The sequence below is a fragment of the Scyliorhinus torazame genome, chromosome 4 (assembly GCF_047496885.1).
Source record: "Scyliorhinus torazame isolate Kashiwa2021f chromosome 4, sScyTor2.1, whole genome shotgun sequence".
In the NCBI taxonomy this organism is placed as follows: Eukaryota; Metazoa; Chordata; class Chondrichthyes; order Carcharhiniformes; family Scyliorhinidae; genus Scyliorhinus; species Scyliorhinus torazame.
Window position 1 is genome coordinate 32367348 of NC_092710.1, and position 23869 is coordinate 32391216.

At 45.2% G+C, this 23869-nt stretch overlaps 1 protein-coding gene across 8 annotated transcripts in view; it reads right to left on the reverse strand.

Annotated features, from left to right (window-relative positions):
- zfp91 (ZFP91 zinc finger protein, atypical E3 ubiquitin ligase) overlaps positions 1-23869 on the reverse strand; it is a 154759-nt gene that overhangs the window by 110801 nt on the left and 20089 nt on the right. For all 8 annotated transcript variants that reach the window (XM_072498147.1, XM_072498146.1, XM_072498145.1 and 5 more), the window contains exon 2: positions 19264-19640. In XM_072498147.1, the coding sequence (XP_072354248.1) occupies positions 19264-19640 (377 nt within the window). The remainder of the gene's footprint in view (positions 1-19263; positions 19641-23869) is intronic.

Genomic DNA, 23869 nt, shown 5'->3' on the forward strand with positions numbered 1-23869 from the left:
AAGCCACCTCAAGGCTCTTGAGAGGTACCATCAACACTGATTATCTGCATCAGCTGGAAGGACAGGCGTACTCACATCAGTCTCCTTGAAGGAGTCAAGAGCACCAGCATTGAGGCCATGACTATCTAAAACCTGTTCGCTGGCCCCGCCAAATGCTTAGGATGTCAGAGTCCTGACTGGCAAAGCAAATCTTCTTTGACCAGCTCAAGGAAAGCTCCGGAACAGGCGGACAAAGGAAGCGCTTCAAAGACACCCTGAAGGTTTACTCAAGAAATGCAACATAGATCTCAATGCCTGGGAGACCCTTGTCAGAAGAAAACTACTTGGGGGAACCTCCTGATTGAAGGGACACAATTCTTCCAGGGCAGCCGGCGGTAAGAGGCCAAGGAAAGAGGACTGAGAAAGGAATACCCGCGATCTAGAATCCAAGGATGGATTCCATCTCCCAGAAATACCTGTCAATTGTGAGGCAAAGATGAGCCTCTAGGATTGGGCCCATCAGCCACGCAAGGGCCCACAGAGCCTATGACCAGTAACACGGTGTTTCTTAGATGGATAATCACACGCAAGTGATCGTATACCTGAAAATGAAATATCAACCTGCTGATGCAACAAACAGCATAAGCAGCGAGTAACAGGCAGAAAGAACTAAGCAATTCCACAACCAACGGTTGCGCCACATCCAGCCGTGAAAGGCAGTGGACTATGAAACAACTCACTGGAGGAGGAGGCTTTATAATAGTAGGGAAATGCAACACATCCATTCAAAGACTAAGGCTGAAGCATTTGCTACAGTCTTCAGCCAGAAGTGCCAAGGGTATGATCCATCTGAGCCATCTCTCGAGATCTCACGCACAACAAGTGCCAGTCTTTCGCCAACTCGATTCACTCCACATGCTATCAAGAAACAGCTGAAGGCACTGGATACTCCTGACAATATTACGGCAAGAGTGCTGAAGACTCGTGCTCCAGAGCGTGTCGTGCCCCTAACCAAGCTGTTCCAGTACAGCAATATCAGTGGTATCTATCCGCCAATGCGGAAAATTGCCCAGTACAAAAAAAAAAATGGCCCGATACAGTCCCATCGATTAATCAGTAAAATGTGGCTAGGGGTCATGAACAGCGCTATCAAGTGGCACTTGCTTTTCAATAGCTGCTCAGTTTGGGGTTCCGTCGGGATCATTTAGCTCCCGACCTCATGACCGCCTTGCCTCATCATGGACGAAAGAGTTTAACTCCAGCGAAGAGGAAAGAATGACTGCCCTTGACATCAAGGCAGCATTTGACCGCATGTGGCATCAAGGAGCTTTTGCTGGTTGGAAGATGGTTGTGTTTATTGGAGGTCAGTGATTTCAGCTCCAGGATTACGACAGGAGTTCCTCAGGGTAGTGTCCATCTTCAGCTGCTTCATCGAAGACCTTCCTTCATCAAAGACCTTCCTTCAATCATAAAAGCAGCAATGGGGACGTTCGCTGATGATTGCACAATGTGCAGCACCATAGCAGGCACTGAAGTCCAGGTCCAAATGCAGCAAAACCTGCCCAATACCCAGGCTTGGGCTGACAAGTGGCAAGTAACATTCTCATCATACAATTGCCAGGCAATGACCATCTCCATTGAGAGATAAATCTAACCATTGCCCCATGATATTCAATGATATTTCCATAACTAAATCATCCATTTATCAACATCCTTCGGTAATCATAGACCAGAAGCTGAACTGTACTGGACCGACAAATACTGTGGTACAAAAGCAGGTCAGAGGCTCAGATACCTGCAGGGAGTAGCTCACCTCGCGATTCCCCAAAACCTGACCACCACCTAAAAGGCACAAGTCAGGAGGAAGAAGGAGGCCTATGTGAAGATGAGGTGTGAAGTTTCGGTTGGGGCGATGGATAGTTACTAGGTAGCGAGGAAGGATCTAAAGAGAGAGCTAAGACGAGCTGGTCCTACTCTTTCCCTAGTCATTCGCTTATTCCTGACATACCTATAGAAAGCTTTAGGGTTTTCCTTGATCCTTCCTGCCAAATACTTCTTATGTCCCCTCCTTGCTCGTCTTGGCTCTCTCTTTAGATCCTTCCTCGCTACCTAGTAACTATCCATCGCCCCAACCGAAACTTCACACCTCATCTTCACATAGGCCTCCTTCTTCCTCTTAACAAGAGATTCCACTTCCTTGGTAAACCACGGTTCCCTCGCTCGACGCCTTCCTCCCTGTCTGACCGGTACATACTTATCAAGAACACGCAGTAGCTGATCCTTGAACAAGCCCCACTTATCCAGTGTGCCCAACACTTGCAGCCTACTTCTCCACCTTATCCCCCCCAAGTCACGTCTAATGGCATCATAATTGCCCTTCCCCCAACTATAACTCTTGCCCTGCGGTGTATACTTATCCCTTTCCATCATTAACGTAAACGTCACCGAATTGTGGTCACTGTCCCCAAAGTGCTCTCCTACCTCCAAATCCAACACCTGGCCTGGTTCATTACCCAAAACCAAATCCAACGTGGCCTCGCCTCTTGTTGGCCTGTCAACATATTGTTTCAGGAAACCCTCCTGCACACACGGTACAAAAAACGACCCATCTATTGTACTCAAACTATATCTTTTCCAGTCAATATTTGGAAAGTTAAAGTCTCCCATAATAACTACCCTGTTACTTTCGCTCTTATCCAGAATCATCTTCGCCATCCTTTCCTCTACATCCCTAGAACTATTAGGAGGCCTATAAAAAACTCCCAACAGGGTGACCTCTCCTTTCCTGTTTCTAACTTCAGCCCATACTACCTCGGAAGAGTCCCCATCTAGCATCCTCTCCGCCACCGTAATACTGCTCTTGACTAGCAGCGCCACACCTCCCCCTCTTTTGCCTCCTTCTCTGAGCTTACTAAAACACCTAAACCCCGGAACCTGCAACATCCATTCCTGTCCCTGCTCTATCCATGTCTCCGAAATGGCCACAACATCGAAGTCCCAGGTACCAACCCATGCTGCCAGTTCCCCTACCTTGTTTCGTATACTCCTGGCATTGAAGTAGACACACTTCAAACCAACTACCTGAACACTGGCCCTCTCCTGCGACGTCAAATCTGTGCTCCTGACCTCTATACTCTCATTCTCCCTTACCCTAAAACTATAATCCAATTTGTAGTTTGCAATTTCAAACAAAAATCACAACTTAAAATAAAATAAATTACATAGGTACTAGGAGAGAATTGGTTGGGGTTAATTGGGCAATAGACCAAAAGGTATAGAGGTCTACCATTCCACTAAAGTACAAAAACTCAGCATGTAGAACGCATGTGGGAGCGTTTTAGAAACCAGAAAAGAGGGCCATTACAAAGTTGATAATAAAAATAGAATGAGAATAAAAGTAGACAGGAATATAAAGACAGATTGTAAGAGTTTTTATAAGGATATAAAAATTAAGTAGCTGAAGTAAACATTGGCGCCTGAGAAGCAGACGAGCGAAATTATCATGGGGAATGGGGAGGCATTGAACAAATATTGTATGGCTCTCCTCACAGAAGACAAATTCCGTACCAGAAATAGGTGATAGCCTAGGGACGAAAAGGAGTGAAGAAATTAGGGAAATTAATATCAGCAGAGCAAAGTACTGGAGAAATTTGAGGGACTCAGATCTGATAAATTCCCGCAACTTGATTGCCTGCACCCTTGGGTTCTAAAAGAGATAACTGCAGATGCAATGGATGCGCGAGCTATAATTTTCCAAAATTCCTTCGATTCAGGAAGGTTCCCATCAGATTAGAGGTTGGCAAATATTTCATAGAATTTACAGTGCAGGAGGCCAATCGGCCCATTGAGACTGCACCGGCTCTTGGAAAGAGCACCCTACCCAAGGTCAACACCGCCACCCTATCCCCATAACCCAGTAACCCTACCCACCACTAAGGGCAATTTTGGACACGAAGGGCAATTTATCATGGCCAATCCACCTAACCTGCACATCTTTGGACTGTGGGAGGAAACCGGAGCACCCGGAGGAAACCCACACGCACACGGGGAGGACGTGCAGACTCCGCACAGACAGTGACCCAAGCCAGAATCGAACCTGGGACCCTGGGCTGTGAAGCAATTGTGCTATCCACAATGCTACCGTGCTGCCCCCAATGTTATACCGCTTCTGAAGAAAGGAGGTAGGAGAGAAAACAATGAATTACAGGCCAGTTGACGGCATGATAGCACAGTGATTAGCACTGTTTCTTCACAGCGCCAGGGACCCCGGTTCGATTCCCAGCTTGGATCCCCGTCTGTGCGGAATTTGTACGTTCCCCCCCTTCTGCATCGGTTTCCTCAGGGTGCTCCGGTTTCCTCCCACAAGTCCCAAATGTAGCCACCTGGGTTAGCCACTTCCTGACTTAAAATGGAGGTCCGCAAAGGCTGCAGGGAAATGCAGCCAACACAAATCCTGTGCATTAGAACTTGCAGAAGCCCTGACAGAACTGAAATTCACAGCCATCTGCATACTAATGAGCGATCCCCGGGAACAATCGAAACATTTAAGGTGAATAAGGCCAAGCCAGACTCCTCGGCGCCAGCAGGAGCCAAGACAAAGGAAGGGCAACGGACACTTAGGGACCGCCCAGCTCAGAGAACAACTCCAGTATTGGAGAAATCGATTCAAGTGATCGGAACATAGTCCAATCACTTGGAACCAGTTACGGGGTCCGTCCAAAGGGGCGGGAAGCCCCTGGGGACTATAAAATAGAGTCCCCAAGTTCAAATCGTCCTTCTTGGAAGGGTCACTCAGCAGCGAATCAACCCTTGAGAGTGAACTGCCCAAACTGCCGCATCAGCCAAGTAAGTCTACAGTCAATGCACGCTACGAGATAGGTGCTCCTAGCTACCAGTCCATACCAGCTTTTGAATCCTGCAGACTCAGATCGAACGAAAGGCCATTTGTTCTCCTGACCTGGTGGGCCAGTTCCGGAGCTAAGTATAGGCCTTTTAGTGATAGAGAATAGTCTAGAAGGTAGAGTTTATGCATGAGTAGTGATTTACTGTGTACAATAAATGTGTTTTGATTTGAATCTTACTAATTGGTGTGTTGAGTTATCGATCATTACTTGAACTTATACCTGGCGACTCTAGCGCAAAGGTTATAGCAACAGAGCAAATTCAGTAAAGATACAACGGGCAACATTTAAGAGCCAACCAAAAGTTAGCAACACAAAAGACGTGCTGTTGGGTGATTTGGACATTCTGAATTCTCCCTCAGTGTACCCGAACAGGCGTCATAGTGTGGTGACTGGGGGATTGTCACAGTAACTTCATTGCAGTGTGAATGCAAGCCTACTTGTGACACTAATAAAGATTAAGTTGGCCTAACATCAGTTGTTGGGAAACTGTTAGAATCTTATTCAGGAAGTCTTAACACATTTTAAAAGCTTGGTAGGATTAGAAGAAGACAACATGGTTTTACTAAAGGGAAATCGCGAGGGACAAATTTATTAATTTTTGAGAATGTAACTAGTGGGGTAGATAAATTTGAAGCAGCAAATCTGGATTCCAAATGGCTAGGTAGAAAGTTACGCTGTATGGAATGGAGTGGCTGCAACGAGATGTACACAGGTTAGGTGAGTGGGCAACCAGATGGCAGAGTGTCCTATAGGGAAGCGTGACGTTATTTACTTTGCTCATAAGAATAAAAGGGCAGAACCTTTTTTCTTAAATAGGTGAGAAATTTGAACGTGTTAATGTTCAAATAGACTTAGTTAGCTGTGCTTGTACAAGGAACACAATGTTTTCATGCAGATGCGGCAAGCAGTAAGGAAGGCAAATGGCATGTTACCCATCTGACCAAAGATGTAGGAGTAGAAATAGGCCATTCAGCCCATCAAATCTGCTCCACTGTCTTTGATATCATGACTGATCTGATATGATAATCCTCAACTCCATTTTCCCACCTTTAAGGGTGGCAACATTGGCTATCTCAGCGCCAGGGACCCAGGTTTGATTCTGATCGTAGGTGACGGAGGAGTTTGCACCGTCTCCCCGTGGTGTCTGCGTGTGTTTCCCCTGGCTGCTGTGGTTTCCTCCCACAGTCCAAAGATGATCAGGTTAGGTGGGCTTACGGGGTGGAAAGGGGGAAGTGGGCTTGGGCGGAGTGCTCCTTCGGAGGGTCTGAGCAGACCCGATGGGCTGAATGACCCCCTTCTACATGTAAGGGATTCTATGGATCCCCATAAGCCTCAATTCTTTTACTGATTAAGAATCTGTCCATCTCAGCCTTGAACATATTAAACAATCCAGCCTTTACTGACCTCTGCAGAAAAGAATTCCACAATTCACTACCCTCAGCAGGGATATTCCTCATCTCTTAAATGAGTGACCCATGAGTCTGAGATTATGCACTCTGGTTTTAGACTCTCCCACAAGGAGAAACATCTCTCAATATCTACCCTGCAAAACCCTCTTGAGAATCCTATATTTCTCAAAAAGGTTGCCTCTCATTCTTCAAAACTCCAATGAGTACATGTCCAACCTTCTTGCCCTCTTCTCGTAAGAAAATCCTTCCATATCTAGGATCATCCTAGTGAAATTTATCTGGACCGTCTCCAATGCCAGTCTATCTTGCCTTAGATGAGGGACCAAAACTATTCTAAATTAGTCCAGCTAGTGCTTTGTATGGTTTGAGCAAGACTTCCCTAATTGTATACTCCGTTCCATTTACCTTCCCTATTACATGTTGAACATGCATGTGAGCTTGTGATTTATGCACAAGGACCCCAAATCGGTTCTGCAGTCTTTCTCCTTTTGAATAATATTTAGTTTTCTCCATTTGAATAATACTGGGCAGCACAAGTGATTAGCACTGTGGCTTCGCAGTGCCAGGTTCCCAGGTTCGATTCCCTGCTGGGTCACTGTCTGTGCAGAGTCTGCACGTTCTCCCCGTGTTTGCGTGGGTTTCCTTTAGTGACCAAAAAAGGGGAGGAGGGGTTATTGGGTTACGGTGGAAGTGAGGGCTTAAGTGGGTCGGTGCAGACTCGATAGGCCGAATGGCCTCCCTCTGCACTGTATGTTCTATTCTTCCTTCCAAAGTACATAACTTCATATTTCCCTGCATTATATTCCATCTGCCAATTATTTACCCACTCACTTGTCTATAAAACTCTGTAGACTGTGTCATCCTCGCCACTTACCTTCCCACCTATTTTTGCATCATCCGCAAACTTGGCTATAGTACATTCACTTCCTTCGACCAAGTCAATTATATTTTAAATATTTGTGGCCCCAGCGCTGATCCCGGAGGCCCTTGACTAGTTACAGGTTGCCTTCCTGAAAATTCCCTTCTTATCCCAACTCATCTATCCATACTAATATTCTGTCCCTGAACACCATGGGCTCTTATCTCATTAAGTAGCATTTTGTGTGGTACCTTATCAAACCCTTTTTGGAAACGTTCACCTTGATTGTGAAGAGGTTGGAATCTTACTACAGTTTTACAGGAGTTTTGGCGATGGTGTATCTGGATTACTGTATGAAGTTTTGGACTCCTCATTTAAGGGATATACTTCAACTGGAGGCGGCACAACAAAGATTCACTAGGTTTGCCCCTGGCATGAGGGATTTGTCCCTTGATGAGGCTGAGGAAATTGGGCGAAGAGAGAGGCAATCTCATTGCAACCTACAAGATTCTGAAGGGGCTTGATCGGGTGGTCACTGAAAGATTGATTCTATTGATCAGGGAATCTAAAACATGGGCGGAGAGACTCAAGATAAGGCGGAGATTAATTTAGAACGGAGATTCAGAGAAATGTCTTCACTCAAAAGTTTTGCAAGTCTTTGGAATTCTCTACCCCAGAGGCTTGTGGATGTTCCTTCATTGAATACATTTCAGGATGGGGGAGACAAATTCTCTTCTTTTCGGGAATTAAGGGATATGGGAAGCAGGCAGCAAAATGGAGTTGAAGCTAAAGGTTTGCCATGATCTTATTGAATGGCTCGATGGGCTGTGTGGTCTACTCCAGCTCCCATTTATTTTACAATGGGCCAAATCGCCGCCTCCTGCGCTGTAACATTTCTGTGATTTCAGTCCATTTACCCATTTTATATCCATGCAGACACTGCACCTGTAATCCAATGAGATAATATTTTGCCACCATGTTTAATAAGAAGTATTCAACAAGTACCTTTACAAAAGACACAGGCGCAGCAATCGCAATCCCCTCACTAACCCGCTGCTATTTCACTGCAGAACATGATCCATTCAATCAGACTGGATAGAGCTGAAGATAAATCTCATGATTTGGCAGTGCTCAGCATACGATAGAGCGAGCCAGAACAATTAAATAAAGCAAGAAAGTCAGAGGGCCGTGATGCCTCACTGCAGAATAGCCCGTCCGCGTATATACACATTTGGTGAGGTAGTTCTACGTGCATGGGAAGCACTTTAGTGGAAGAGATCGAGGGATTGATAACATTGGACTCTACAGCTAAGATAAACGTCTAATCCTGGGTGTCAAGGTGGTCAGAAATGGTACTCACTCGAACGGGGCAGCTGACACAGTATTATTTCATGGAGCCACAGAATTCCTGCAGCGGAAGCCATTTGGCCCATCAAGTCTGTATTGAAAATCCAAAAGAGCACCCTATCTAGCCCCATTCCACCCCTGGCCCGATCGCCGCAACCCCACCCAACCTGCACATCCCTCGACACCATGGGGTAATTTAGCATGGCCTATTCATTGAACCTGCACATCTTTGGACTGTGGAAGGAAACTGGAGTACTTGGCAGAAACCCACGAAGACACAGGGAGAAAGGGCAAACTCCACACAGTCACCCAAGGCCTGAATTGAACCCGGCTCCCTGGTGGTGAGGCAGCAGTGCGAATCACTGTGCCGCCGTGCTACCCTAAACGGCACAAGGCAGCATTACAATTGAACCTCAGCAACTTACATTTACATAGCAACTTTTAACAATCATCTGAAGGGACTTCATGGGAGTGTTCTCAAACAACAACCTGACATTGAGCCGTGCTTGATGATTTTAGGACTGGTGAGCCAAAGGTATAATCATAGTGGTCTGTTTTCTTTTTACACAGGAGGAGTGAGAGATGGCGGAGAAAACATTCGGGATCATATTTGAGTCGAGAGTTAAGCAGCTGAACATTTGGTTGCTCATGATGGCACAAATAAAATCAGGGGTGCAGAAGAATTACGGAGCACAGATCTCACTGGATTGTTGGGCCAGAGGTGGGGAGGGCATAGACCATGGAGGGGTTTGAAAACAAGGGTGAGAAGTTTTAAAATCAATCTGCAGCTAGAGTCGGAACCAATGAAGTTGATAGAAGGTGAATGTGGCTTGGTTTAAGTTAGAATACAGGCAGCAGATTTTGATAAGCTCAAGTATGTGAAGCTGAACTTCCCTCCTCACGCTTTCTCTCTCTCTCTAGTCAGGGAGCCCAGTGTTTCGGCTGGACAAACAAGTGGACCCTTTGATCGCCCTTGTACAATGGCTTATTTAAGGAACATTGGCCCTGTTGTTATCCTCTGCAGGATCCCATTACTTTCTGGAATCACAGATTTGGGTCCTCCTTTAAAGGAACAGTGGCCCTTTTGTCAGCCTGCAGGCTGGAGATTGCTGCCTCCTGCCACCACGTTTCTTGGTCTCCTTTAACAAGCTTTCGGTTGTTCATTATCAATTCTGCTGCACATTGCCACGCTTAAAGGAACAGTCATATTTTTCTGATGCGCTCACCCCAGCTCCTTAACGTGGGAGCTGTTCTAGATTCACACAACACAGAAGACTATTTAGCCCATAGGATCTATGCTGTCTCTTTAAAATAGCCACCCAATTAGTCCCGATCCCACATCCCTTCCCCTTACTCAGGACATTTTTTAAAAATGATCAACTCCCATTCCTTCAGCCTTTCGTTTAATGCGTTCCAGATCACAGCAACTAACTGTATAAATAATTCTCATCTCCCCCGGTTCTGAAATGAAATGAATTGAAAATCGCTTACTGTCACAAGTAGGCTTCAAATGAAGTTACTGTGAAAAGCCCCTCGTCGCCACATTCCGGCGCCTGTTCGGTGCCTATTTTACCAATTGTCTTAAATTTGAGATCTTGGTTACTGATCCTCCTGTCATTAGCAGCAGTCTCTCCTTATTCACTCTCTTGAAACCCTTCGTGGTTTTCATCAACTATTATAATTCCTCGTTACCTTCTCTACAGTCAGAACAAGAAGCCTAGTTTCTCTCGATATTCCACCTGAGGACTCCGAAGTTGTGCTGTTAGAATGGCCGTATTCTGGAGTGATGTTAGATTGAGGCCCACTCAGCTGGTCACAGAAACTCACATGGCACTACTTAAAGAGCAAGCCAGTATCCAATATCACTCTATTGACAACATTGAACAAGCCGTACATGCTTTAATATTGCTTTCAATCCACCCCTTCAAATTGCTCCTGGTGACGTGCCCCCACCAATAATACAGTTCGACATTCCACAACTAAAAATCATCTCCAGACACTTTAGTATAGTGTTGTTGGTGGCTGGTTGTTTTCTACTGGGTGTTACGCCTAGTTGGAAATTATCTCGCACCATGTTTTCTAGAATTAGGACCATCATTTCCCCAGTAATCAACCGGAAAGTGACCAGAGATCATCAATCACACCAATGCTCCTTTTAGACATTTCTTGTACTTTTGAGAATAATCTAACATTCCAAAAGCAAATTTATTTTATTTTATTAAATATTTCTGTCCCGAAAAAAGATGATTAAGTCTTTGTTGTATTGCTGTTCGTGGGAGGTCGTCATTAACAAAACTTATAAATCACTTCATTAAATTAGGTTTTGGGGTGCCCCGAGGTCATCACAAATTCTCTCCTTTTCTAAACCTTCTGTGCACCCTCTCAAGAGACGTAGACAACAGTCCAAAAGTGTGGTGCCCAAGATTGGACACAACTTCTGCTGGGGCATAAGGGATTTATAAATTCCTCCATTAATAAAGCCAAAGATCCCTTGTATATTTAAAACGAAAAAGTGCCTAATTTGGCCCCATCTTTTTCACTAAAGCATACATAACCAGTGATTTATACAGCTTGTTCCTTCTTTTTATTATGTAAGGGGCCTTCCTGTTTGTTCCCTTCTACTCCCTTATTTCCCCCTTCTTTTATCTTTGCTGTTACATTTTTAATCCATGATTGTTAATGGATTTGTCATTTTAAGGCCAAGTAGCTTGTAAGCAGCATCAAACAAGCAGATTCCAGAAGGCTGTATTGTTTTAGACTGGTTATTGGACATTGGCTAGCCTCAGTGATGACTCGCATTGATTGATTTCGCAGGTGACCAATGAATTGGCCCAAAGGGCTGTGCTCTGCCCGGTAACAGGTTCTGGTTGGAATGTTTCTCAAAGCCACGAGGTTCCATTTTCGTTTCACTTTTGATTCTGCAGTCTGGGTGAAGGATTCCAACTAATTCTCTCCCAAAAGATCCAGTTAAACTCTCTTCATACGGCCACTGTGAGGGCCGATTCTCTCTCCAGTAGGTCTGGAGGCCATTCTCTTGGAGCAAAAGCAAGGTTTGATATGAGATAAAGTCGCTCGAGAAAGAAAGAAAGCGGATTGGAAATGCGGAACAACTGAAAGTAAAGTCTGATGAAACAGGGTCGCTGTCTCATCAGGAGAATTGAGAGTACAGGCTGTAAAACAAGAACTGTGATTCTCAGGCTACTGTGGACAGGGTAAAAAAAAGATGCTAAATGACATCAAGAAATCTATCAGATTCCATAAACTAAACTGCTTCATAGTACAAATTGTTAACTTGGCATGGAGGTTTATCATCATTGTTCAATGGTGCATTCTGTAAATGTATAACAACTTCCATTTAGATTGCATCTGTCATATAGTAAAACACTCTTCAGAGATGCCGATTCAGAAAGCATTCCATACAGAGTGCCAAAAAGTAAGGTTTTTCAAGGAGGGAGCTTTAAAGGAGCCGGGTTAAAAAAAAAACATTGGTGCCTGGATTGTGATTGTCACCAGCAAGTGCATTTATTGCCAATCCCCGATTGTTCTTTACAAGGTGACGGTGAGCTGCGTTCTTGAACGGTGGCAATCCATTTGGTGTAGCGCACCCACAGTGCGGTCAGGAAGGGAGTCACAGGGTTTTGATCCAGCAATAGTGAAAGAATAGTCTTAAGTGGAGCCAAGCGAGAGGCAAAAAGGTTCAGGAAGGGAGCTCAGGGAGCTGTCCGCAAGCTCGCCAATGGTGGAATGATAAAAATCAGGGATGGACCAGAAGCCGGAATTGGAGAAGTACAAAGATTTCACAGGGTTGTCGGGCTGCAGCAGACTACAGAGATCGGAAAGGAAAAAGCGCATGGAGGAATTTAAAAACAAAGGTGATAATTCTAATACTGAGGTTGGACCGGACTAGGATCCAGGAAAGGTTGATGAAGGTGTGAATATGGGCAGCAGAGTTTCAAGGTGGACTCCAGATTATGCAAAATGCAAGTTGGACAGCTGAGCATTAGAATTGTCCAGTTCGAGGCAACAAAAGCCTAGGGTGATAAAGAGCGTCCGGGAGGACCTCCTGCCACCGGGAAACTGGGAGATCCCTGGACCGTAGGGCCAGTAGGACGGTCTTCCAGACCGTGCCATTCTCCCTCTCTACTTGCCCGTTCCCCCGGGGGTTGTAGCTGGTCGTCCTGCTCGAGGCTATACGATCTTCACAAAAATAGTACAAAATTGACTAGAACATTTTTTAACTTTACAACAGAAACATCACTTCAAAAGTATATATTCAGATGTGAAGTGCTTTGGGGTGTTCATGAAAGGTGCTGCCGAAATTAAAATGCATTATTTTCTAAAACAGACAAATTAATACTTCACGGGCTAATGAATAACAGATTTCTAAAAAGCATGGAGTGGTGGATAAGATTTAATTCAATTCTTGAAATAGAGGAATATATGAATAAAAGAATTGCAGTGTGCCTAAGGAAATTGCAGTGTGCATAAGGATGGCATCCCAAATGATGAATATAGAAGGGCACAGTAATAACATCAACATATAAGCAGTGGGCATGGCTGACTGAGCGGGGGACACCAAAAAACTTCAGGTTAGATAGAGCACAGCTCCCTCTACACTTCTCCCACCAACTACTCCCAGGGCAGGCAGAGTACATATTTGGAAGAGTGAAGCTCTGGCGATACGCATACAGCCAAAAATCAAGAGCAGGAAAAGGCTCCTTGAGAGTGCTTTACCATTCAACAGGATAATGACTGATATCTGGCCTACACCACCTTCCCTCCCAATCCCTATATTCCTCGAGCCCAAAAACCTATCAATCTCAGTCTTGAAAATATTCGACAATTTGGCAGCTGCAGCTCTCTGGGGCAGAACATGTAGAAGTCTTAGATCCAAGTATTTAGAGCAAAGATTGATCATACACTCTCAGGCCAGGTAAAACGTGGGTTGGAATCAGCTGAAGTTCCCTCTACACAGTCCCCATCAAACACTCCCAAGACTGGTACAACACAGGCTAGATACTGAGTACAGCTCCCTTCACTGTCGCCATCAAGCATTTCCAGGTCAAGGACAGCACCAAATTAGATGCAGAGTAAATGAAATGAAAATCGCTTAATGTCACAAGTAGGCTTCAAATGAAGTCGCTGTGAAATCTCCCTCCACTTTGACCCGAACACTCCCAGGACAGCTTTGATACAGAAAAAAAGCTCCCATTACACTGCAAGAATAGCTATATCCATAGAAAAGTTCAGAAACGCATCACATAGCTGCTATCCTTCATTGAAAAGAGTTATAGTACAAGAGTAAGGAGCTCTTGCTTGAATTATAATTGGGAGTTGGCGAGATCCCATGGAGTAGAGCATACAGTTCTTGTCCTCACCAAAGGAAGGATATACTTGCCTCAGAGGTGGTGAATAAAGGTTCACTAACTGATTCCTGGATGAGTGATCTGCCCTTCGAGGAGAGATCAAGTAGAATGGATATATATCTGGTTGCTTTTCAAAGATTGAGAGGCAATCTCATTGCAAATGGGTAAATGTTTGGAAGACGTGAATAAGTAGCTGCTGGGAGTTCTTTCCGTCCCCGGCTGGAATGTCAAGAACTAGGGGTTACAGTGTCAGATGAATAGGTTTACCGTTTCGGTCGAGAGAAGGAGCAACATCTTTATTCTTTTAAAAATAAATTTAGAGTATCCGATGTTCTTTTTTTCAAATTAAGGGGCAATTTTGCCATATTAAGTGAGATAGGGAATCGCACAACGGGTAGCCCATTGCCTGATACTAATAGGTACCCAACACAGGCCTCTTCAAAACTATACTCTGGACTGCCTGTGAAAGGGGTAAAAGCTAGCACCGGCACATAGAATACACAGGATGTACAGCACAAAAAGAAAACACAGTTCATTTAGTTCTGTACCTAGGTTTGCAGAAATCGCCTCCTATCCCATTTCTTGTAACCCAGCAGCAGAATCAGCACGTTCCTTCCTCTTTTAACCCACCTTGGCCCAAAAAACGATTATAAAGGTGGCATCACAACTTCTGGTCTGGCAGCAGTGATCAGCAAATTCAGTGAACAGTAAAGATTGCCGAGAAGCCTCTGGGTTGCATAGAATCACACGATTGTTACAGGGGCAGGCCATTTGGCCCATAGTCTCATTGCCAGGTCTCCTCAATAACATCTCAGCTCACTTATTTTTTCATTCTTCAATGAAATGAGTCCAAAGACGTGCAGGTTAGGTGGACTGGCCATGCTAAATTGACTTGGCGTCCAAAAAGGTCAGGTGGGGTTACTGGATTGTGGGGTTACTGGATTGTGGGGTTAGGGTGGAGGCATGGGGTTAGATAGGGTGCTGTTTCCAAGGGTCGGTGCAGACTCCATGGGCCGAATGGCCTCCTGCTGTACTGTAAATTCTATGATTCTATGATAATGCTATGAGATATTGGCAGTGGTAAATCGACCACTTTGCTGCGGGTCTGGAGTCACACAAGGGCCAGACAAAGTAAGGATGAGGCAGCTTGCGTTCTCTAATGGAACATTAACAAAGAAGATGGGCTTTCAGGGCCATCGATGACAGCTTCCATTACTGAGAAGATCTTTCAATTCCAGATTTTTATTAATTGAAATTAAATTCCACCATCTGCTGTGGTGGAATTTGAACCAGTGTTGTCTGGGCATTAGGATGGGTTTCTTCATAACTTCTTCAGTGACATTGCCAGTATGGCACCGTCTCCAACTTCCCTGCTTTATCTTTGTAGCCCTGAAAATGTTTTCCCTTCAGGTGCAGATCCAATTCTCTTTTGAAAGACTCGGACGCCTTCGCGACACTAAGATAATGCATTCCGGTCCTGACAAGTTGCCAAACAAAAAAAACGTTTTCTTCGTATTACTGATCTTACTGTTACCAAGCACCTTAAATTGGCGCCCTCATTACCATTGTACCAACGGGAACAAATTGCTCTCTAGCGACTCTAGCTATGTCTTCCCTGTCCCCTCACAATTTTGAAGTTCCTTTCAACTATCTCAGAGGAATACCCACTCAGCTTCTTCTTTTTTCCCCCGCCTAATTGAGGTACTAGTTCTCACTTGTATTATGAACCTAACATTTGTCACCCGCACAATCTTTCCACTTCATCTCATGGTCTCAACATCGAGCAGCTCTGGGTTAGTTTGCCCATCTCATGGGAATGTATCTGGACTGCATCAAAACCGTTTCCTCTTCGTCGGAACAAAGACATAGGAGCAGGAGTGGGCCAGTCAGCCCTTGGAACATACTCTGCCATTTGATACGATCATGACAAATCTGGTTGTCGTCTTGACTCCTATCTGCTCCATAACCCTGGACTGCCTGATCTATCAAAAACTTGTCTGAAACAGCCTTGAAAAAATTCAATAGCCCAGCCTCCAATGGTCTCTGGTGAAGAAAATTGTTTTCACTGCTGGTCCTCAGAAAAATTCTCATCTCGGTCTTAAAAAGGGGATCTCTGCATTCTGCCAGGGTCACTCAGCCTAGGTTCAACCATGGAGAAAAGAGCTGAATTCCAGAGGGGAGATAAGCATGGTTGCTCTTCATATCAAGGCAATAAGGCAACATTTGACAGAACATGGCATTCAAGGACCTCTAGAAAAACTGGAGTCAATAGAAACCAGGGGGAAAATTCTCCGTTGGTTGGAGTCATGCCTGGCACTAACAAAGTCTCAGTTCCACAAGACATCACTGCAGGAGTCCCTCAGTGCAGTGTCCTCTGCCCAGCCATCTTCAACTGCTTCATCAATGACCTTCCTTCCATCATAAGGTCAGGTCTGGGGACATTCGCTGGTGACTGCACAATGTTCAGAACCATTCGACCTCACGACGGAAGCAGTGTACAAATGCAGCAAGAACAGGATATCTATGCTTGAGCTGGTAAGTGCCAAGTAACATTCACGCCACACAACTGTCAAGCAACGATCATCTCCAAAAAGAGAGAACCTAAACATCCCCTCTTGACAGTCAATGACATTACCATGACTGAATCTCCCACTGTCAGCATTATGAGAGTTTTTATTGACCAGAAACTGAACGGGGCTAGCCATACAATATCTGTGGTTATAAAGAGGTCAGAGGCTTGGAATCCTGCGATGAGTAACTCATTTCCTGACTCACCAAAACCTGTCCACCATCTACATGGTGCAAATCACTATTCTCCACTTGCCTGGATGAGTACAGGTCCAATGACGCTTGAGAAGCTTTACATCATCCAGGACAAAGCAGCTCACTTGATTGCCATTTCATCCATCGAGAAACAATCACTCCTTCCACCACTTATGTACAGTACCAGTAGTGCGTACCATCGACAGGATGCACTGCAGCCGCTCATCAATGCTCCCTCGGCAGCATCTTCCAAACCAATGACCACTACTATCTAGAAGGACAACCGTAGCAGACACATGGGAACACTACTACCTGCAAGTTCCCATCCAAGTCCCTGAGCATTCCGACTTGGAAATATATCGCTGTTCCTTCACTGTTTTGGGGGTCAAAATCCTGGAATTCATTCAATAATAGCGTTGTGGGTGTGCCGACATGACATGGACTGCAGTGGTTCAAGAAGGCAGCCCATGACCACCTTCTTAAGGGAACTGAGGGATGGGCAATAAACGCAGGCTTGTGTCTGCATACCAACTTTCTGTACAGTTTTGTTCGAGACAGCTTGTTCTCACCTTGATGAAATTGGCCCTTCTCCAGTTTAGTGTTTATTTCAGATTGATCCTCGACCTTTTCCATAGCTCACCTAAAGATTATAATACTTTGATCACTGACCTCAATAGGTCATTTAATTGACACTTGATGGACTTGACCCAAGACAGTCTCGAGAAACACACACAACAAAGTCCCTTTGCCACTTGGGCCGGAAACACAATGAGATCAAGCAAATTCAGCTGTACACTGAAACTCTTCCCACTCTCTGTCCTTTAGCCTATTACGTCCCAGGTCGACGCACAGATAACCAAAGTCACTCATTATCACTACATCGTAACTTCTACAGTGTGATTTCTGTGAAAATCCAGTTGGCCATATCTTTCCCATTAGCTGGTGATCTATAGGAAGTATCAAGTAGTGTATCAAAAGTTTTGTTTGCTTGGCTCATACACATTTAAGAATGGGAAGCGATCTGTTTGATAATCAATCATTCTTTGAAATTCCAACACATACCTGGCTGATTGGAGCTGTGATAAAGATCGAAATATTTCTATAGTACATTTTCTATCCTGTTGCAGTAAAGTTATTAAAAACCCTGGTTTAGGGCAGCACGATGGTACAGTGGGTTAGCCCTGCTGCCTCACCACGCCGAGGTCCCAGGATCGATCCCGGCTCTGGGTCACTGTCCGTGTGGAGTTTGCACATTCGCCCCGTGTTTGCGTGGATTTCGGCCCCACAACCCAAAGATGTGCAGACTATGCTAAATTGCCCCTTAATTGGAAAAAATGAATTGGGTACTCTAAATTTAGAAAAAAAAAACCTGGTTTAAAATACATGCAGGCAGTATGTCTACTAAAACTCTAATTAAAGAGTTGCAAAAGGTGAGGTAATCATTCATTCCAATGATTTATTTAGTTATAGATAAAGCACAATTAGATCTTGTTATGATTGCTGGAGATTCTCTGGAGTGTAAATAAGTTGAGGGAGCGGGGCTTACTCTTAGCTAAGCAGGTCATGGAAATTAGCGGGATATAGATGATGTAATTACTGGGAGTAACCAGGTCTGTCTGTAGTCTTACATGGAACATAGAACAGTACAGCACAGAACAGGCCCTTCGGCCCTCGATGTTGTGACGAGCATTGTCCGAAACCAAGATCAAGCTATCCCACTCCGTCATTCTGGTATGCTCCATGTGCCTATTCAATAACCGCTTGAAAGTTCCTAAAGTGTCCGACTCCACTATCACAGCAGGCAGTCCATTCCACATCCTAACCACTCTCTGAGTAAAGAGTTTGATATAGGATTTTAAGTTAAACAGCAGTCTTGCCAAATGTTGTTCGGCTGAACAGAAGTGCACTGGACCTGCTCTTCTCCAAAAGTCTCTGTACAGCTAAGCAAGTAATCGGTTTTATTAACTTAAGTGGTGATTGAACTGCATTGGGTTGCTTAATTGGAAATCATGGCAGGTGTAGACAGTAAGTTTATCTTTTCCTTTTGTTTAAGAATTGCTTAACTGATAATTGTAAAGCTATTTTGTTGATGTTAATGTGATTAATTCTGTGATTATTTTAAAGTTTGATCCTACGGCGCGGAGGACCCGGGTTTGAATCCCGGCTCTGGGTCACTGTCCGTCTGGAGTTTGTGCATTCTCCCCATGTCTGCGTGGGTTTCACCCCCACAACCCAAAGATGTGGTTAGGTGGATTGGCCACGCTAAATTGCCCCTTAAATCGTAGAAAAAATAATTGGGTGCTCGAAATTTATTTTTAAAAATAAAATAATTAAAGTTTGATTTAACATTATGGATCCCTATTGGTCAGAATCATCATCCCTGGGGTGAAGTATCCTTTCCTCAGCTTTACAAATAGAAAAATTGTTTCTGGTTTTCGCCCTGTAGCCTAACAAAACTTCTGGTCTGATATCCTAAGAGCCTTCACTGTCTCTCGCTCTGCCTGGTGCACTTCTCTGTCTCAGAACTCGATCGTTCGCCTATTGGGAATTCAAGCATTTCGTATTCTGACCCAATACAGGCCCATGAACATTAACGCTGGGCAGATCACCTATTACTGGACCTGGTCTCTACTTACCGGATGTCCACCTGCTCCTCACCCTCCTCAAGTCGGCCGCCGCTCGGTTCCGGACCACCGAAAGTGAAAGAGATGCAGCTCCGCCGGCGGGGATATTCCGACTTGCGCCTGCGCTGTGCCGGGGAAGCCCCAGGCCGGTCGCGGGCCTGGCCTTGGAGAGCTTTGGGAGTGTGCTGCTCCTGGCCCCGCAGATCGGCCACAGACACCAGCACCTTCGCCGGCTCGTCCATGTCCTGGCTCCAGCTTTCAGAGCGTGGCCACACCAGCCCGCCAGCATTCCCGGCGTTACGGTCCCACTCCACCTCCTGGCACAGCACGGCCTCCTCTACCCGCTGCTGCTGCTCGTCTACGATCAGGATCCTCCGCTTTTCGGAGAACTAGAGAGAGAGGGAGAGAGAGAAAGAAAGATAGCAGAGAGCCTGTTACTTTTAGTGTGAAAGATCAATGGACACGTCAGTCAACCTAGTAGATCACAGAAACTGGCACATAGAGGAACATCACGAATCACAGTCAAATGGAGGAAGTACCTGGCTACATTTATTCAGGAGCGCGAGCGCACATCGATCCAGGTGAGGGGGGAAATATTCAGGTCACAGGACCTGGTAATATCCACAAGCACATTACCGAGTCAATTGGAATTTCACACCTACCGAGTACATGGTTTGGAAGACACCTGTGGTGTAAATTTTCACTGATACTCTTCTTTGTACATTGGCTTTTGCTGTGCTAAGCACTGGATACAAGCGTCTGAAAAAATGCATTCCTCATCCGTTTGCGCGCCCGTCTGAAAGTAAATGCACTCCTGGATTGAAGGGTGAGCAGTAGGATCTTAAAGGGCGGTGAATAAGCAGCCGTGCCCGAGGCCGAACATTCTCCACTTAGCATCATAAGGGTCAGGTGTTTATAGACCCCCTCCGGAGACGTGGCCATAATCCATGTTGACGCTGCCCAGCGATGAACTGAGGGAGTGATACACGATCTGTCGATAGTCTGACAGGAAAAAAGGGTTGTATTTATACAGTGCCTTTCATGACAAAAGGACACGGCAAAGTGCTTGATGACCAAAGGACTACTTTGGAAATATAGTTATTGGCATCATGGACAGAACATGGCAGCAAATTTGTGCACAGTAAGATCCAACAAAAAGTAATGCAAAAAGAGCTGGATGATTTTGTTTTGTGATATAGATCAAGGGATAAATATCGTCTACGACATAGTGTTAACTCCCCTCCTAATCCTTCAAAATAGTACTATGGGATCTGCCTCGTCTGCCTGGGGCCACATCCCTTCAGAAAGACAGAACCCCTCCTTCAACACTGCATTGACTGGTCAGCTTTTTGATTTTATATACTCAAGAGGAAATGCCATCCAGACCACCAGATTGTGAGACTGAATCTTGGTCAATCTGCTGAAGCAGAGATTGCTGAAGAGTTCCTGCTGTTACTCTCCTTCCTTCTGCAAAAGAGATTCATGTCTTCCAGGTTATAGACATCCATAAAAGAAGCTGAGAGTACCTCCTCAGGTCAAGGATAACCAAATCCCTAAAGTCTGCAGGCAACCAGTGCAGAATAGGCACCCACCAGATCGTCTTTCCTCTTAATTGTATTACCTCTGTGTAATGATTTAATGCATACCCTTGTATATATGTTTTGATGACTATGTAAAAATGCTGTAGTTATTTGTTACTTTGGAGCTTTGAAGTAAAGGAGGAGGGATGCTTATATGTGTGGATTACTGTGTGTTGTTACATGATTCCATTAGGAGTTTAGTCAAGTGATAGTCCGTGACGTCGGCTACTTTGCGGGCTTTCTGGCAGTCTAGATCAAGCCATTGTACCATTCTCAACCATCTTAATAACGTTTTATTATTGTGTTCAGCCCACGTGCTTTAGCATTTCCATTCTTTTGTCCTGCAAGTACAATACGTGACACTGATCAAAGAGTGACCATTAGAAAATTGGGCACGAGAGGGGTTGAGTGTGGGGGCTGCATGGTTGACTGAGACGGGCGTTTGAACCTGCTGGATATTTTTCTGACTAAAATGATGATCCACCTTTATTGTTGCCTGTGGTTGTATAACCAATCACGATTCAGAAGATGCAATTAAGCCACGTCCACGGACAAAAAAGAACAAGATCACTTGACGGGTCCCCGTAGTTGTTAAAACCCAGTACCCATTCCGCATAACCTCTGATCCCCTTATTAATCAACAACCTATCTACCGTTGTCTGAAAGACAACTCAGTGATTTGATCTCCAGAGCCTTTTATGGCAATGAGTTCCACCTATTCACCACCCTCTGGCTGAAGAAATTCCTCCTAATCTCAGTTTTAAAAGATCGTCCTTCAGTGTGAGGCTGTGCAGACAGTCACCCAAAGTCAGTATTGATCATGGAATTTACAGTGCAGGAGGCCCTCACCTCCACCCTATCCCCGTAAACCAGTAACTCCACCTGACCCAAGGGCAATTTAACATGGCCAATCATTGGGCTGTGGGAGGAAACCGGAGCACCTGGAGGAAACCCACGCAGACACGGGGAGAATGTGCCGACTCCGCGCAGACAGTGACCCAAGCTGGGAATCTAACCTGGGACCCTGGAGCTGTGAAGCAACTGTGCCAGCCACTCTGCTACCACAACAATATGACGCAAAGTCCGAGGCATTAAATGGGACCACGTCAAGACAAGTTTTAGGAACCACTACCCTAGCCTACATACACTTCAGTTTTTTTTTTTGGAAAGCATTAGTCATTTGTTCAAGGCATGGTGGTGCGCATGTAGAGCGACTTAAAAGCCGACTTGTGGACAAGCAGCCTCTTGCCTTGCCCGACCCCTCAGCTTACTGGGATCATTGCCAGAGACCTGCTCACTGTACAACAAACACTCTTCCCTCCACCCCCAAAATCACAACTCCAAGGCTCTCACACTGTACCGCAGCTTTAAGAAAGCTGCACGAAAGCACACCACACAATCACAGCTGAGATCCTCATACTGCACACGCCCCATCATAGCCTCAAGGCCCTCACACTGTAGAACGATGCAACTGTCACAGCCAGAGATGCTCACATTGAAAGACAGTCTCCGCCCACAGCTGAGATCATCATACTGTAAAACAATAACCCCACAGTCCTGAGACACTCTCACTCTACGACAGCTCCCCTTCATAACGCCGAGACCTAGAAGACATTCCCTTGTCACAGCCGAGATCCTCCGTGTACGACAGTACCACATCACAACCCCAAGGTTCCACAAATATATAGTCCTTCCATTACGCCCAATCCCCTCACGTGGTATGACAACCCCCTCCGCCCCTCACAGCTCCAAGACCCTCACATTGTATGACAGACCCCAGCTGACTGGCAAGACCCTCACTGTATGTATGAAGCTACAAATCCCATCACAGTCCCAAGACCCTCAAACTGCATTACTGTTCCCTTCACTGCTAGAAACCATCACACTGCAACCTAATTCCCCTATCACAGCCCAAGATCCTCACAGCATGTGAGGACCATTATGCACAGCGCCAAGACCCTTAATGAAGGCCAGCCCCAATTACAGTGCCCAACCCCGGTGATCACAGCCAAAGTCCCTTACACTGTGCAACTGCCCCACAACACGGACCCAAGACCCTGACAGAAAGACAGCCACATAACACGGCCCCTAAATCCTTACATTGTATGACAAGCCCTCCCCATCACATTCCTAAGACCCACATTCTGCACATCAGCAGCAACCCCAGTTCCACATCCTCACACTGTAGACAATCCCCTGTCACAGCCCGGGACCCTCACACTGTAGAAACATTAATTTTTCTAACTCTACATCACTAATGCTGCCTCGCCTGCTAAAAGTATTAACTTACTAACAGTATTAATCCTTTGCCAGTCAATTTTAAAACAGGTTTAGTACTGTTGGTAGCTTCGCAAAACATTTTAAAGTAATAACCTCAGCTTCATGACTGCAAAAAGTAAACGCTGAGGAATTTCAGACGTTATTACCAGAGGCAGAGAATGTAGATGCCAAGGAGTAACAATCAACCCATATGAAATGTCAGTACGAAGCCTGAAGCGGTGATAGTGCGGCTGAAGCAATGGATTAGAAATCTATGTGGTCTCCCCCATCTCGGTTCGAATCGTGCTATGTTGTCCCTCATCATTGCTCAATCGAAACCAATTACCTACAGAATTAATCGTTGGTTAAAATGGAATAAAACCTCAACAAAAGCCTGTTTGAGCAGTGCAGGAAGCTTTCGGGTTCACACTATAATATGGCTATAATGTGGCTATAATTGCCCTTAACACAAGGAGAGAGCCTGGTATGAAGAAATACAAACCTGAAGCAAAACTTTAAATAGGAGGTTCATTTTTGATTACAATCCAGGTGCTTTAGATAACATAGCAATGGTGCTCAGTATTATGAAAGGATGGCGTAAGGTAGACAGAAGCAGCCATCACATACTATTTTCAGCACCAAAACAAGCCTTTCTGCCTAACAGGCTGATGCTAGCGTTTATGCTCCAGCTCCACAGAACCTCCTCCCTCCATCTGACCACACCAACAAGTTGAAGAGAAATGTCACATTGGACACTAAATGGTAACTCAGTCTCTCTC